Genomic DNA, 17,274 nt, shown 5'->3' on the forward strand with positions numbered 1-17,274 from the left:
TTTATGTACAGTGCTGTCTCATGTTATTTTGAAATTAAGAATGCTGGTTTTTTATGACTGTACAATTGCAGGCAACATGGGAATTTTAAGTGGCTGAACAGTGAAGTTCTCAAGTGCAGGACAGTGAGTGGACATTCCCGCAAAGAGATTAAAGGGATTTGTTAAACTTTTTAATAGTGTTGGGCTTTATATTTTAAATTCCAGTGTGAGAGTATAAGTGACTAAAAGAAATGATGATACTTTATTAAAAAGAAAAACAATGTAAGAGTGTTATTTTTACTACCCCTTGAGTTTATACATTTTAGCTTTCACTTTTTTTAGAGGAAACCTATGCTGTTTTCTTATTTCATCTTTTGATGCATGGACATTTATACTGAGATGTCTTTATAGCTGTTGCTTGAAATACACAACTGATAAGTAACCAGCATTTGTTCAAGAGGGTATGTTGCTATGGCTGATTTTTTGACTGCTAACATTAGCCTGAACCTGTTCTTGAAAAAATAGACTTAACACAAAACACACAAACAGATCAAGTGTATAAATAGCAGGAATGTTTCAGCGCTCCCTGAGTCCATGTCCAGTACATCCGGACTCTTCTTAGAGAAGCACGCTGTTAGAGATTATGGGTGTGTGGAGGTGGATCGAGAGAGCTGTCAGCATCTTCATACAGGCCTTTATGTAGAACCAGTAGGACCTGCCAGTAACCGTACAATGTGTCTCCTAGGAAATGAATGGTGCTTGTCGTACAGTTTCCAAGTATGTGCCCATCTCCGCTAGTGAAAAGAAGTTGCATTTTGGGGAAGATGGGCTGAGCAGTATGCTCTAACACACCTAACCTCTTTGCAGGCTGACTTCTCTCTTAAGCAGCCACACCACTGCCAGTACCTGTTTTGCTAAACAGTAGCCTTCATTCTGACTCTAGAAGGTTAAAAACATCTTTCTCTCAGTAGTTAATTTCAAAGGCAAAAGTGAAAACCCATGACACATGAGGTTTAGGTTTAAGTGGAGTTGTGCTAACAGCCTGGTTTTGCTGCCTTGTGACCTTAGCTTTCTGTTACGTCAGCCAAGGTTAAAAAATTTGAACTTTTTCAACACACAGGCATTTTACTTTCAGCATGCTTTTTAAGACATCAATCAAAAGCTGATGTTGACAGCGTTTGTTCACAGGCAGAAATAGAATGAAGACAGTAGAAATAATTTAGTCAAAATTCCACACATGAAAAGCGTGTCATGTGATAGCCTAATACAGTTGATTGCATCTTACTTTTTAAGATCAGGTTATTCTTAGCATATGTTACTAATAGCTATCTATTTGTCAATACCAGAGCTTTCATTTCTGTACTAAGAATATTTTTTACCAAATGGTAGTGTAGTATTCAGAGTCCTATAGAACGACCCAATTATTTAAGGCTCATAATGTAATCTACTTTATGCAATATGGTAAACTGAGAACAGTCATAAATTCTTACTGTTTTCAACTTTGGATCTGTGGTTGTAGCTCTGGAAATAAATGCAAGACAGTTCTTAAGGGTAAAGTCTTCAGGAGTATCTGAATTTAGGAGCTGAAGTGCAGTGGGATGTAAGCACTAGATGTTAACACAGGCACTGTTAAAATCCTGCCCTGTCAGCTTAATTTCATCACTACCTTTCCTCATTTGGTCCCTACTTCTAATTAAGTATTTTATACTTAGCTCTGTCATGCATTTATTTTATAAAGTGTTGGTTTTTGTACAGAAGAGGAAGAGTGCAAATATTTTAGACTTGCAGAACTTTTCTTTCTCTTACTTCAAAATGACTGTTGTCCATGGATCTCAGAACAGTCAATAGTGTGGGCTCTGTGGGGATACTTTTATGAATTGAAGTTAAACTCTAACAGAGTTTTTGAATTTAACAATGACTTTTTTAACAGATGTGTTGCATGTGTAATGAATAGGTTAATGTAGCAATAATGTCTGTCAGGAGCTGCCTAATTGTAGTAAGTTTTACAGAAGAAAGAGAAAAGCAGCTTTTTGTGCTGCCCAGAGAAGTTTGCCTCCCAAAATTCAAGCTTTCACCTGTTTATTACTCATCATTTTTATACAAAGTTTTTTTTACACAAAGATTTTCACATTGAAAACTTGCCCTTCCCCTCTAGCGTAATCATCTGCTGCTTTTCCATCTGGCCTGTGCAGGTACTCGATAGTCACAACTCTTAGCTGAAGATCTCTCTTTTTCAGTAGAAAATGTACATCTCTTCTACAGCTGTTTCTCTCAGACCCAGCAGGTAGACTCTTGTGATTGTGGCATTTGGTGCCTGCTAGGAGAAGTATTTTCTAGCAACTCCAGAAATGTTTTCAAACTCCCAAAGAGTGAGAGTTGAACAGGGATGCTCTTTCTGCAATGCGTGATCTGTAGGATGACTGCGGAGATGGTTATCACCCCTTGTTTGTCAGGCACAGGTCCAGCCCTTACTTTAACAACTTCTCACTGAAGTCCTGCTACACTCACCTGGTCCTCCTCACAGCTCTAGGAGCAAATGTTTCCCTTCAGTCTTCCTAGAAAGATCTTGTTGAGCCTTCTGCAGGAAGAAAGGGAAAATCATGTCCCTTACCACTACCCTCTCACATCAGAGGAGAGCAGGGAGTATTCTTAACCTTAAGCCTGCTTCTCTTCCCAAGGCCTTGGAAAATGAAGTAAAAAAAAAAAAGGTCATACCTGTCAGTTAGGGGAAGGGTTGTGGGGAGGGGCAAATACCTGTCTGCATGACGCTCGCTCTCCCTTGACCCCATGAAGATGAAAACAAAGTAGGTCAGAAGACAACAGATGTAATGATACACATAAACACTGTTTGGAATTACTGACTTCATTCTAACCAGAGGTATATTTGTCTTTCTGTTTAAATGTCCTAACTCCTAAGCCTTTATATGTAGTCCATAGAAAGCATGTGTCGTCTCCTCAGCTGGCATTTTATAAAGTGGCTACTGTGTTCGTGTGTCTACCACATGGTAGGAGCCCCAAGGCTTATCTTTCTGCTACGTGAATTAGGGAGTGACTTTTGATGAGAATGTGCTTAGTGGTGGAGATGGCTTTTTGAAAAATTCCTGGAAATAACAGTGACTTTCTTACTGTAACAGACCTCCAGACAGCATTATGCAACATTAGAGATGAAGGTCAGTAACTCAGTTGTTTAAGTACTTGCTGGCTGGATTTGTGAATAGATTTATTATTTTCACCTTTATTGCATCTTTACTCATAAGTACACAGATAACTAAGTACAAATTATTCTGGTTTACCCAGATAAAACCAACAGGCGTTCCTGGAACAGAATTCTGAAGGAAATGCTCACTCAATCTTTACTTCCTGTTAGAAGCCTTTTCTACTAATATGAAAATTGTATGCTGAATATTTTCAGTAAGTCATGAATTCTGTATTAAATTGTAAATCTGAGATAGTAGCCTTCGTGGATAGTCCTTTGCAAATAACACTGATGTCAGATACTTTTTTTTCAGTATGTTCTAGATGGTAAGGAATACATTTCTTCTGTGAGATTGTTTAAAGTAGGTTAGCCTCAGCTTTCCTGCCTTCCTCTGCGACTAATTTTGAAGCATGATAGTGAATCACTGAATCAGTATCAGAATTGCTGATAGTGATTGCAGCAGTGACGTTAGCTTTCTCCCTTCTCCTCCTCCAGAGTTCTGGCTGGTCCTGGACATGGTATCAATGTGAATAGTGGCAAGATGTGGGCAGCCTGAGCTTGTGCATTCCCTAGTGAAACTTCTGTTGGCACTTAATCTAATGCTAATACTGTCATTTTTGAACGAATATCTGTGAAACAGAAGAAAATATGCCACTTGGCCGGAAGGGTGAACAGTGCTTCATGCAGGATGTTCTAGACACTTGCTATCAGCTGCACTGCGTATAAAAAAACCAGTTGCCATATTTTTCCTTCTTCCTCCAGGAACTTGAGCTAGTAGTTTTTTCACACATACTTTGTATGTTTTCTTTTCCCACCACCTTTCCTTGTACCCTTCATTTCAGATCTAAATGAGTGTGGACTAAAGCCACGGCCGTGCAAACACCGGTGTATGAATACCTATGGCAGCTACAAGTGCTACTGTCTGAACGGCTACATGCTTATGCCAGATGGAACGTGCTCAAGTATGGCAAGGCTTGTTGCTTTCTGTTTTCAAACTCCTCAAGATCCCTGCTTGGGTTTCCCTGGGAAACTTGTATGAAATGAAGATGAGTCCCAAAGTAAAAGATTAATCGTGCTGGAAATTAGGCAGTTGCACACGATGAGCTTCTTTCTTCTAATGAAATTAGGCTGAACAAAACTAGAGCAAATATTTTGATTTTTATTAGTTTTATTACACATTTCCTCAGAAGCATTCTTCAGTGCTGTAAATCACTGTTAATTGGCCTTCAAGGACAAGTGCTTGCAGTTTTCATTGCAGCAAGACACCTGCAGTTCTGCTGTGTTACGTCCTTATGAATGTAAAATCATTAAAGCTGCAGATGTTGGTTGTTTGACTGGTATAAAATTGTACTGTCATCTCTGTGGAGATCAGGTTCCTGCTTGCTCCCATAAAAGTGGATATTTAGAGTGTCTGGACAGAGAGAAGGGGAGAGAAATTACCTTTAATTAAAGAAGTTCCTATTTTAAAATGGCAGTACTGTTCAGGAGGGTTTGTAGTACATACTGGGTTTTATATTCCTCATGGGGGCTGCATTCCATGACACAACTTGCTACGATTGTGGTGGTTTTCTTTTTTTCTTTAGAGATGCAATTTGTGGAAAGAAAAAATTTACTGCATATGCATTTGCTCTTTAAAGCCTGAATGGATACCTGTCAAATTCAACAAGCATTTTTCCACTTCTATCATAATTATATGACGTCTTAATTCTCCAAAGTTTTTAGTAATTTTCTGGTACTGATCAGAGTCCTTCTCTAAATATGTTCAATTATTTTTCCCTAGATGCCCTTTCTTGCTCGATGGCAAACTGTCAGTATGGCTGTGATGTCCTGAAAGGGGAAGTACGCTGCCGCTGTCCTTCTCCTGGACTGCAGCTAGGGCCTGATGGCAGGACTTGCATAGGTAGGTGATCAAATGTAGATTTAATTTTTTTCTCCAAAATGATTTTATCGTTGCACTGAATGCCATTCAAGAGAGTTTATCAGTTGTATTTAGAATGCATCATACATGCAGTTTAAAGACATTACTAATGAGAACTGGGATAGGCACGTTGCTCAAGTGCTCTCAGGTGGTCTGTCATAAATCGCTAGTGTTTTCCTCCAGACCTGCAAGTTTCACTGACTGCTTAAAACTCACACAGGCTGCTCTGGCATCCAAGTCCTTGGCCCTTACACTGCTGTTACTGGGGCATTTTAAACTATTGCTAATAGAGAATCCACAATACCTGCCTGCATAAAAAAAAAGGAATGGGGAGGTCAGCTCTCCCTCATACCCAGCAAGGTGGTGCGAGTCTCAGAGAGCAGAGGGATAAATTCATGCAAATTATTAGGACAAGATGAAGGTCTGTGCACAGTCCCAATATTAATGGGATTGAAGCTACTGTCTATCTTCCATACTGTGAAAACTCCAGATTAAAATAAACTCAGGAATTCAGACTGTATAAAAGTGAAAGATTTTGTTCCCACATTCGTGAACATGGAAGAGTGCTTATGGTTAATCAGACTGTATTGTGCCATACTCTACTGTGGTCTGAAGAACAGTGTGACATGTGATTTCATTAGTCATTAACTATACATCCTGCGTGGATATGATGCTCCAGTGGTTTTATTATTTATATCCAACACAGTGCTACAGTTCCATAACCAGTAACAACACTTGCACTGAAAGAAAGTAAGAGAATGTGGGTGCCGTAATCATCCATTTGGGTACCATGGCTGTCCACAGGGAAGGTGGTTCTCCAAGTGGCTGACCAAGAATTTGTTGGCAGAGCAAGAGACAGATTCTAGATCTTCTGATGTGAGAAGCAGGCTCGGCTTTAAGTCAGAGGCCTTCTGAAGTGCCAAAAAACCCCCACCATTGTCACATGCTGAAGGGATTGAATTGTGACTAATCACGCTGTGGACATTGTGGCAGGCAGAAGTCTTTGGAAGAGACTTGTCCCATGCTGTAGCAAGCTGAGTGATTCTAAGCGTAAATTCAGGAAATTATACCAAGTAAAGAAATTTGCTAGAAAAAGACTTGCAAGGTTCTCCTAGTGTGCATTTTTATATTCAGGCAAACTTCATACTTCAAAATAAGAAAAGTGTGCTTTTAATGCCGAAGACTAGCACTCAAGCCAATTATATGAGGCTCTTCCAGTTCTTTGGTATAGTTTTCAAAAAACCACTTTTTTTCCCCAGAAAGGTGAAGAACTGTGTACCCATATTTCAGTTGAGTGTGCATCATTCAGATTGATCTCATAACCTATTTTTAAAATTTTCCACAAAAATTTCAGAGCAGTCTTCTACAATACAGAGAAAATAGTCACAGCAAGAGATGTCTGTCCTTCATGGGTCATAACATGATCTACTCCCCTTTTTTGGTAAGAAGTGATTGTGACATGCACCCTTTTTGTGTTATTTCTCTATCAAGTTTGAGTTGTACTAAAACCAGTAAATACCTCCAAGAATTGAAGCTATCTGGGACTAAGACCGTGCCTTTTCCTCATGTGTGTACAAGCCTGTTGCTGTTGGGGAGGTGGTCAGCTCCAGTGAGGGTCTGGGTATTGCTGTAGTACAAACAGAAATGTAGATGATGGTAAAAATATTGAAGCGTGCATTGGCTGCAGCTCATGAAATCCTTGCTTGAGGAGAGTTTGAAAGACAGCTGGGAATGTAATGTTTATTTTTAGTACAGGTGGAAATTCCTCTAGGCATTATTCTATTCTTAGTTTAACCCATGCTGATCATTCTTTTGTTAAAATGTTCCTTCCAGACAATCAGTAAAGAGCCACCAAACAATTTGGTTGTGAAGGTAAATCATATAAACTAAATAATAACAAATTGAAAAGTAATTCACCAAAGTATGCAGTGAAAATGTGGATTAATTGACAAATTAATTAATTACTCTTGAATCAATAAATCAATCAGTGTTGCTAGCTTTTTGAATTGGGATTTTCATTGAATGAAATTAGCAGTATACACATTTCAGCTTCAGAAAATCTGATTGATTCAGAAAATCAATTTGAGGACTGAAAAGAATTATTTTCACTGTAAAATAAATTCTTTCTACCTGTTTTGGTTGTGCATAGAAACCTGAAAATATGCCCTTGTAAACTTAAAAATCATACTGTTTTTACATCAGCCTCATAGTTGTTTAGTGCTTGAGTTGGTAATATGGTCATACTTAGAGCAGGAGAGAGAGAGCAAGACTGTAATTCAGCTTCTCTGTTGAAGACTGAACATCATAGCGTTAGGTGCTGTCTGTATTATGTGCCTTTGGAGCATCTCCCTGGCGCTAAGTCTGGGCATGCACCTCCATGGCAGACCAGGCTGAGGGGAGAATACAAATCACCCCTTCACACCCTAGTTTTCAGAGGAAGCAGGCGTGAGCCACAGCATGTTGCAGTGGGCAAAGGGAAACAGCCTTACACCAGCTGGGCTCAGGTGTGAATTGTCTCAGGTCAGTGGACTTGAAAGAAGACACAGTTGCTGAGGTGTTTGAGAACTACAGCAAACTAATCGTAAGCATTGCAAACCAGCTTCTAGCTAATGATCAGAAAGTGTTTTTCCCACCAGTAACAAGAATCCAACCACCTCTCATATTAAATGCAAGTAGTAGACTGTTGCTTTTTTCCATTATTTTTGTGTCAGTTTTCAACAGTGTATTGATTAGCAGTTCAATCCTGTATCTTTAGGCTGTATAACTGCCTAGAAAATTAAACAATACCACTGCAGTGCTCTCATCATCTAACATACTTCTTGCCTTATGAGAATTTACAAAACCATGAATAGGTACAGAGGGAAAGGTGGGACAAGCTACATTAGGTTTTAAACGACATAATCCATGCCATGATGCGGTATATTCGGTGGCTAATCTTTCTTACTGAATTGCTTTTTGAAGTTGTGGTTTAAAGATGAAAACAACAACAAAGAACCCCAACAAACTCATAGTAATCAAGAGTCTGAAATTTGCAGCCTTGAAATAATATTTTAATAAAGGGCAGAAAATTGTGGCTTGTAAATTAAATAATGGTAGTGAAAACGGTAGAATTTCTAAAGCTGTTAATAACGTATTCAAAGCCTAAAACTTTAATAATAGATTCAAACCAAGAGGTAGATTTATAGGGTGATTCAGGCATGTGGAGAGATGCCCAGTATTGGCCTCATTTGTGTTCTCATTCAGGCCTTTACTGTGACATTGCAGAAGTGCTCCCGACTGAGAGTGAAGGAGAGCTTCTATGTCAGAGCAGTCTGATGGGCCAGGAGTATGGGAGCTCAGGGGTTGTATCCTTGCTGTCCTCAGTAATTCTTCATGCAGAGTGGGACAGTGCCAGCAGGAGCTACTGGGACAGTCCATCTAGCCAGTGATTCATGTCTTTAGGTCACTTCTCTAGGGAAATACAGCTTGGAGAATTTAAGAAGCTACATCTCCCCTGCCTCAGGTAGCTGCCCTAACTTAGCAGCAGTTTTGTGGTAACATTTTTCCTGTGCTGTGCCAGAGACTTGGGCTTCTCTCTGCCTTGTTCAGGCCTCTTTCACAAGCAGCAGGGCATCAATCACTCAGCTTTGTTTTGCACTCTTGACACCTACAGCTGAAGTGCTCCTTTTGGGAAAAGAATTGCGTGGAGATCAAAATCTTGCCTTTCCTGATAGAGCTGCAGAGCAAAGACTTGAACTGTTCTCTGTAGATAACCAACAAACATCAGGAGTGGCATGCGTCAGAGGCAGCGGTGCATGGCAGCCCTCTACCTCAGGGAAAATCAGGGTTCAAGCACTCAGCAGGCTTCAGCTCGGTTTCCAAGGGCTACAAAGTGAGTGGTAGCGCAAGCAGCTTTTGTGTATCAGCCTGACCTCATCTGAGCGTTTCCCAGGCAGTGAAAGCAGTGCTGGGTGAGCATTGGCTTCTCCCTGGGCTGCTGCCTGGCTTGCTAGTCAGCATGAAGAACAGCATCTTCTGGGAGATGAGGGGCATCAGACATTTACTGAGCATCACCATGTCTTCCCACTCCTCTGTCCTTGCCTGGATATCACTTGCTGAAGTACTGCTTCAGGTCCTTCTGGGAGCCCCTGGCAGGGCAAATGGGAGCCATGGATCTTAGAACCTCAGAGATATCTTAAGGTCACTTAGGTTACCAACCTCTCTGTGAAGGACAGGTCAGCTACAGCACAGGCAGTGCAGGCTAAGAGATAGCAAAGAGCAGGTACTCAAAAAGCATTTGGCCTGTGTTAACTAACTGGTAGGAGATCCAGAAGTACTGTACCCCGGCATTAGCTTGAACTCTCTTTGTTTAGAGCAAGTCTGGAACAGATGAAGATTTCCTGGTAGGCTCAATGGGCAGGTCATGGATTCGGGACATGTGAAATTTTAAAAAAAACAAAGGTGATGTCTGTTGAATATGCACGTATGACCTGTGCTACAGGAACAATATTTCAGGCATGTTTCAGAAAAAGAATTACTGGGGTAGTTTTTATTGTTATGCCTTGTCTGTAAATCCAGGTGCTGTCTTTGTAACCAGGCAGGGCTTAGTGGGACAAAAGAAAGTTATACAAATAACACAAACTAGCTCTTGTTTGGACAAATATCATTACAGTTTTAAGAATGAGCATTCTGGGGTCTTGAGGAAGCTGTTGTGCATTCTGTGGGGAATTAGAAAACATATCCTCTCCAGGGGGAAGGGTACCAGGATGGCAAGAGCATAGAGCAAGCATTCCAAATTCAGTAGTAATGCTCATTATGCCAGTACATCTCTTGTCACTCACAGTATTTGTAAAGTCTTCTGGCACAGGAGGCATAAAAATTTGGGTGTGTGACCAAGAGCTGAACTCAGATGGCACAGCCAGAAGTGCTGAGGTGTTACTGCTGGCTGACCAGCTTGTAGCCAAAAGGACCTTATAAAAAATATTTTGGCTATTCTTCTTTAGTTTTTCATGATGTGAAACCAGTTTAATTTAGATAGTATAGACTGTATTTAACTGCTATTAAGAATAATACAGTTTCTTTGTTTCCGCAGATATTGATGAATGTGCTACTGGGAGAGTTATCTGTCCACGATTTAGGCACTGTGTCAATACTTTTGGAAGCTACATTTGCAGGTGTCATAAAGGCTTTGATCTGATGTACATTGGAGGCAAATACCAATGCCATGGTAATAACAACTTATTTCTTAGGCGCATGTAATAGAGCTGCATATTCAAAATTGAAATGAGTGGTTTAAAGAGGAATGTTTGCTTATTGTGGCTGAAATGTTGAAGCAGGTTGTTTTAGGTTGCACTACATCTGTATTTTAGGAAAGAGTGGATTATAGAAATAGACTGTGAAAAGCATGTATTTGGCCCCAATTCTTGTAACTGGTTCTCCTCTGGAAGCTAGTGGGAGAGCAGAGGTGATGATCTTAGGAATCCTTTCCAAAGCCTTTGTCCCCACAGGTTTCACTGTGCCCAGGCAGTTGTAGGTTTGGAGCAGCATGTGAACTTAGGCTATGTCTGAGCTGTGACACAGGTGTGCTCCGTAGCATGCCCCAAGATCCAAGATAAGAAAATGTGGCTAGAACACACCCCAGCTCCTTCCCACCCAGGCTGCCCAACTTTCCTTCCCCTGAAGACAGGTGGGGAAGAGGCAGGGTTGGGAAATAACCTGTCTTTGTCTGGACATGAGACTGGAATGCAGCTGGTGTATGTCCTTCAACAAAGATGTTCCCAGGTCCCACTGTCTTAGTTTCCCAGGGCCTCAACTGGTTATGATCCTTTCACTGAAAAAAGGATCATGTGGGGATAATGAGGCATTGCTTTATGTTTATTTAAGTATATTTTTTGGAGAGAAATCTCTAAGCAGAGCACTGGAATTTGGAGATTTTTGCTTGCATCACTGACAACAAACATGGAAATGCCATATAAGATGTTTAAAGCAGTTTTTGCTTCATGTAGAAACCTCTATACAGATGTATAATAGAGGAAGCATTTTATGTAAAAACAGTTTAATACCTGTGAGATTAAGAACATGCATATTCTTACACTCAAATTTTCTTTTATCATGTCACCTTTAAGAAGTGATTATTAAAATTGTGATCTTCATGATCTCAACTGCAGTCTACCCACAGCACATCACTGAAGCCAAGGTATAAGCTGAGCAATAAGAGAGTTGCACAATAGTCCCGTTTACCCTGACATTTGTATCACCACATTGATTTGTGACTGTCTTCCTTTTCCCACTGGCAATTCATTTTCATTACATTTTTCAAAATTAATATTTTCTTAATGACCATACTACTGTGTGTCTTTGCAGGGGTAAGCAGAAAGTCAAGTTTCTTTGATGTAAATTATTTTTTTTTATGTAACTTTCTGTTGCAGATATAGATGAATGTTCCCTTGGCCGCCATCAGTGTGGTAGTTTTTCACGATGTTACAATACACCAGGATCCTACAAATGCAAGTGTAAAGAAGGATACAGAGACAATGGAACTAACTGCATACGTATGTAATGCTCCTTTTAAAAAAATAATTCTGAAAGTAAATGTGTCTCACGTTGTAAATTTTGAGACACAGCACTATCAGTCTCCATTTCTCTTAATTATTTTTAAAACTTAATACAGGGCCAAGGAATGTAGTCAGAGTTTTCTGAGTCTTAGCATGCCTTGGTAAAAATATATTTCCCTGAGACATTTTCATAATTAGAAAGAAATTCACCTCTCCCTATTCACAGCTTGATTCTAGAGATTGCTTCAGGATGAGGACATCTGAGTAAGCAGGGTAGGTCTGGTCAAGCAGTACAGATTACTCATACACTGTTATTATGTACACTCTGCCACTGGCCCATTTCAGCAGCTCATCCCATCCACTCCCCACTGCTCCCAGATGTGAGCAGAGCCAAGAGGGAGGATTTCTCTGGAAGAATTCCCTGTTGGAGAGTTACCTTCCTCACCTTTCTCTTGGGAGAAGCAGTTGTCCCCCTTGGTACAGAATAGGCCATTGGAGCTCCCCCGCATTTGACATCCCTCAGGACTGTGCAGCTCAATGACATCTGCTGAATCTTTTTGAGGACCCTGTGTTCATACGTGGGTTCTGATCTTTGGTGACTCACTGATCTCTTTAAAGAGCAGTACCATTGTGAACTTGTTTCCTTTGGCTGTAGCTGTCATGGTAATGTGATCTGGCTAAGGTGATCTTTCACAACCTGAGTGCTTGCAATTATACATGGACACACTTCACATGTGCTACTGGGACATAGTCCTAGGGTGCAGTTTATATTTTAATATACCATAATGTTAAAACTGCAGGGTATTCAAAAGAACAGTAATAAACAGGTGGCCAGAGAGAAAGCCTTTTTACCTGCTATCATCAAACAATTCATTGTTTAACAAACAGTAGTTCTTCATTTTAACTGTGTTATACTTGAAACACTTGTGTGCAAAATATGTGACTAGGGTTCTTATGGGGGCTTTTAAGATCTCTAGTGAGATATAAAAGGCTTATTAACAAGCAGAAAATTAGAAATAACAAAACAGATGTTCTTGTGTTTCATGTCTGCAGCAACTCCCCTTGTAAAACCAAGATAAAATTTGTTGTCCTTTCTTTATGAAGTATCGGGGGAAATGGTACTGTAGGCACTGTCACTGTGGTGTAGGTGGTTCTCAGTCCACTACCTCCTTTTTGTGGAGGCTGAAAAAATGCCATTTGCTTAATTTCCTGGTGCTTAGCAAAGGTAAACCTCTAAATGAAGGTATTGGCTTAGGTTCAATCTCTGTTAAATGATTAATGCTTATTGACAAGGAGAAAAGTTTAGAAGTGGAGAGGTCTGAAAGATAACTTTCTTACGCCAAAGGTATCTGCCCATCTATGACCAAAATGGTTGTAACATTGGAGTCTTACTAAACTTGCCTCCGCTCCCAAGTACAAACTTGTCCAGTTTAGAAGCTGCTTAACACGCATCTTCCTGCCCTTGTTTTTTTACTAACAGTGCCTTTGGGTAGGTTTTGCCAACTCTGCAAGAAAGTTGATGCCTGGGAGGAGGTAAAGGATGGAAGTCTTTTGGCCTTCAGTCATTCTAAATCATCTCTAAACTGTTGTAATGAGAAGTACTATCTAAAGGGATGTGATAATTCAGCAGTGCTGATGCTTAAAGTATGTTTCCAGTTAGTGGAAATGTTCAGGAGGAGAGAAATGATTTCAGCAAAGACTCTCTGTGTCATAATAAAATATATTAAATTTCTGGAGCGAGACACTCAGATGTCCATTTTGGTCCCATTTTGATTCTCTTTGCAGTTATTCCTAATGTTATGATTGAACCACCTGGTCCATATCATATATTCAAGGGCAACAGCATGCTCCCTAAGGGAGGCAGTGGTATAACCAATAGGATTCCTGATGTTGGAGGCACAAGACAACCCCTCAGACCGCCATATGTACCTGGTATTGTTACAGAGCGGCCGGTGACCAGGCCAACGACTCGTCCTACGCCTGGTCCAACGACTCGTCCTACGCCTGGTCCAGCGACGACTCGACTGACACCAAAGCCAACCACTAGGTATGTGCCAGTGGCAACAAGGCCAGAAACGAAGCCAGTGACAAGGCCTCCACCTCCAACACCACCTCAACCTACAATGTTAAGACCCACACTATCACCACGAAGAACTCCTCTGATAACAACTGAAGAGCCTTCACATGTTCCCATTGAAACTACATCTTCCCAAGGAATAACGGATGACAACAGGATCCAACTAGATCCTCAGAAACCCCGAGGAGATGTGTTCAGTAAGTAATTTTACATATTCTTTCATTTATCAGAATTGTAGATGCAGTGAGGTGAAAGCATGCACTGTACTGTTTGGGTTTTTTGGAACACTGTAGCAATAAGAACAAATACACAAAACTGAAAATGGTCATGTGGTAAAACTGCAAAAATAATTGCTTTTATTACCTAACAAAAAATGTGGGGAGGAAGTTCTGAATCAATTCAATCAAAAAACTTTTTTTTTTTCCTTCCTGAAATTATTTGTGAGTATATTGTCCTGTATAAGTGCTTAACCTAATTATGCTCTCAGATGAAAGTTTTGGAAAAATGAAGGACATTTTATTGAAAAATATTGAAATGCAACATAACTCATAAATGGTCAGTGGATTCAAATCCAGGAAGTTGAGAGTCACTCTTAGATCGCGTATTTCCATAGCTTTAAGAATGGGAAGAAATGGGACCATGTCTGATTACCTAAAGACTGTTATGTCATCTGTATTGTATGAATTCAAATAGTCTTGGCTGTTTATAACTAAGCAATGAGAAAACTGCATAAAAATAACAGAGACTAATTTTATGAACTGCATCTATGAAAATGGATACATGAGAAGCTAAAGATAGTAAAGATTCTCATAGAGTGAACACGTGTCATTTTAAGAGTTTCTCTGAGATCTACAGCAGCATTTCTGTGCCAGCTTTAGTGCATACCACAGGAGACATTACTGGCACATGCAGAGTTACACATATCTGCCAAGAAATATCAACACCCAATTTCATCTTTAGTTCTGCTGCTAATTTTAGAGACGGGGAGGGTGTGCTGGATCAGCCCTTCTCCTGCAGCTCGATGAACAATAAAGCTGCTGCAGCAATGTAGTAGGAGGAAAAGTTTGCTGTCTCAGAGCAGGTGTACAGGCAATGTGGGAGTTTTTTTCCAGTTGCTTTGGCATCTGTGTGGTAACTTCTTGGGCTGTGTTCTCTTAGGTCATTCCACAGTGAACTATTTTGTTCCTTGTAAAAAAAGGTTTGTTTTCCCTGTTGACATTTTAGCTTTGGTTGACAGTTTGATAAGTTTAAAATGGGGACAAAAGCTGACTTAAAATTTGGGAAGAAAAATCCTGGTACTACTCAGAGGAGTGTGCTTTTGGCTTTTTCAAGGTTATTTTTTAAACAATCTATATTCAGTTAAAAATATAAAAACATTTTTATGTAAAATTCTAAAAACAAATACAGTAAAGACTCCTAAAACTTAATATAATGGGAACCAATCATTAAAAATACAGAGTTCTGTGGAAATTATTTTAGACTCTTAGCATTGTGCTTTCCAGGTGTCTCGTGTTGCAAGTGTTCTCTGGAATTCTAAAGCAAAGGGATGGTTTTCAGCTATTTTCATGAAGTCATAACAATCATCTGTATAAAGCTTATTAGTTACAATTAGTCTTTCTGTGCTCTCCCTAGAGGCTAGATTTTGAAGCTAATGCTTTCAATACATATGCTTCAGATATAGGGGTTTGGAAAGTAGGAAAGTAAAAGTGTTTTCTGACTGTAAGCTTATATTGTGGTACATAAAACAAACACAGGAAAAAAATTAGCTTTGAAAAGTGTTTATCAACTATTTAGTTAGGTCAGCTGCCACCCTTTGAGGTTTGTGATATACATACATAGCTTCAAAGGCTTCAGTATACAATACAGAAGGATTCCAACAGGTCAAGCACCAGCAACTGTTACTGGCTTCGGTAGGTAATACAGGGACAGATGGCTCCTCAGATCACGTCAATAGATATGTGTCTTTAATCTAATATTATTTCTTCTATCCCCTGCTAAAGATATATTTGATATACATATGTGTGTGACATAACTGTGGGACTGAAGGCATATACTACCTGTGCTCTAGATAGTAAGAATTCGCATGGTGCTAGTAGTGTGATCTGTAACGAAGCTAGTGTCTTTTCTCCTCTCCCCTCTCTCTCTCATTTCTGCTTTTTTTCCTCTCTTCTGGCCACTTTGAATGTATTCTTTAGGTAGTGGTCACTGGTGTCCCCTCCCACCTTCTCTCTGTCCAGAGGCATTTATTTAGTGAGTGCACAAAAGAATTTGTTTGGGATTTGAAATCTACAGTTGATTGCAAAACAGTTCTCTTCCAGAATGTGCTACCTTGTCAAGGAAAGCATTGCTTATAGAGTAAGGTGTTACTTCACCTACTGTGTCCTGTTACTGTAGGAGTTCTTGGGGTAGGGAAGAAGTTACATTTCCTCATGTGGGACATGTAGAAGAGCAGGTAGAAAAGTTACAGCCACACACATTACTACAGTGGGATGCGCAGGGCATGACTCAGCCTGTCCTTGCCTGCTCCAAGCGCTGCACTTCTGAGGATAACACAGAGATACTCGTACATCCCCAGATGTCGTCACACCAAGGGTTCAGCAACGTGGCAGCGTTCCTGCCAGGCGCCGAGTTCCTGGGCAGTAGCTGGGCTGCAGACCCGGCTGCCTGCGTGCTCTTTGCCAGTGGCAAATGCGAGGTAAAGCGCATTAGCTCAAATGCCTTTCATGTTAGCTTACAGATGGCATTTGCCGGGTGGGTTAACTTCAGGTTCCTGCTGGCCAGCCCTGCCCCTGCTCTAGGCCCAGGGAAGAGCAGTGCCCCACTCGGCTGGGCTGCAGCTGCTCTGAGTGAGGCACCGCAAGCTCAGGACGGCAGCGCTTCACCAAGCGTAAGCCAGGGCCTCTCAAAAAGCATTCCTCACAGCCAAGCACAATGTTAACAACCATGGTGTTAAGGCAATACAGAATTTTAAACTGAAGTAATCAGAGTAATTTAGCTAACTTCTAATGTGCTGCTTATCTGCCATGTGGATGTGCAAACCCCTCCCCACCTCCAAAAACGTTTGTCGATTTTTCAGTTGCCTCTGTGTTTCCTCAGGGAAGGGGCTTTTTCAGCTACTTCCTTCAGCTTCTTTAAAACTTAGTTGCTGTTTTAATCTCACCCACATCAGACATCTTTGTAGTGTTTCTGGGTTGTGGATATGAGCTAATTTCATTTGGCTTATATGGAGCCTCTAGGTTCATTTCCCCACACTATCTGCTTCTCTAGTTAAGACGGCAAAGAAACTAGTTCTCAAAAATGAATTTGCACTGTGGTCCCCGTATACCTGCCTGAAAAGAGAAGAGAAATCCTTGCTCTTGCCTCCTTTATTTTGTTTCCCACGGTAGAATGCAGGCAGCAACTCAGTCATCTTATAACCCTCATCTTGGAAAACAGGGGGAAATTGATGTTAGATCCACTCTGATTATGAAGTAGGACTTAACTTCAGTTTTGTAAGGCCTTCAGAAGAGTTACAGTGTCTTCTTAGATGGCTGCTTCCTCATGTGTCGCCAAGGGCTGTTTTGTCCTGAAG

The 17,274-nt window shown here is 40.5% G+C and overlaps 1 protein-coding gene across 3 annotated transcripts in view; it reads left to right on the forward strand.

Moving 5' to 3' along the window:
- The window catches only part of NPNT (nephronectin), a 54,747-nt gene that overhangs the window by 21,855 nt on the left and 15,618 nt on the right, over nucleotides 1–17,274 (forward strand). For 2 of the 3 annotated variants that reach the window (XM_074866871.1, XM_074866872.1), the window contains 5 exons: nucleotides 4,018–4,137; nucleotides 4,956–5,075; nucleotides 10,165–10,299; nucleotides 11,501–11,623; nucleotides 13,412–13,900. In XM_074866871.1, the coding sequence (XP_074722972.1) occupies nucleotides 4,018–4,137; nucleotides 4,956–5,075; nucleotides 10,165–10,299; nucleotides 11,501–11,623; nucleotides 13,412–13,900 (987 nt within the window). The remainder of the gene's footprint in view (nucleotides 1–4,017; nucleotides 4,138–4,955; nucleotides 5,076–10,164; nucleotides 10,300–11,500; nucleotides 11,624–13,411; nucleotides 13,901–17,274) is intronic. The other variant, XM_074866873.1, reaches the window with a different exon arrangement.

This window comes from Strix uralensis, chromosome 4, assembly GCF_047716275.1.
Source record: "Strix uralensis isolate ZFMK-TIS-50842 chromosome 4, bStrUra1, whole genome shotgun sequence".
NCBI lineage: Eukaryota > Metazoa > Chordata > Aves > Strigiformes > Strigidae > Strix > Strix uralensis.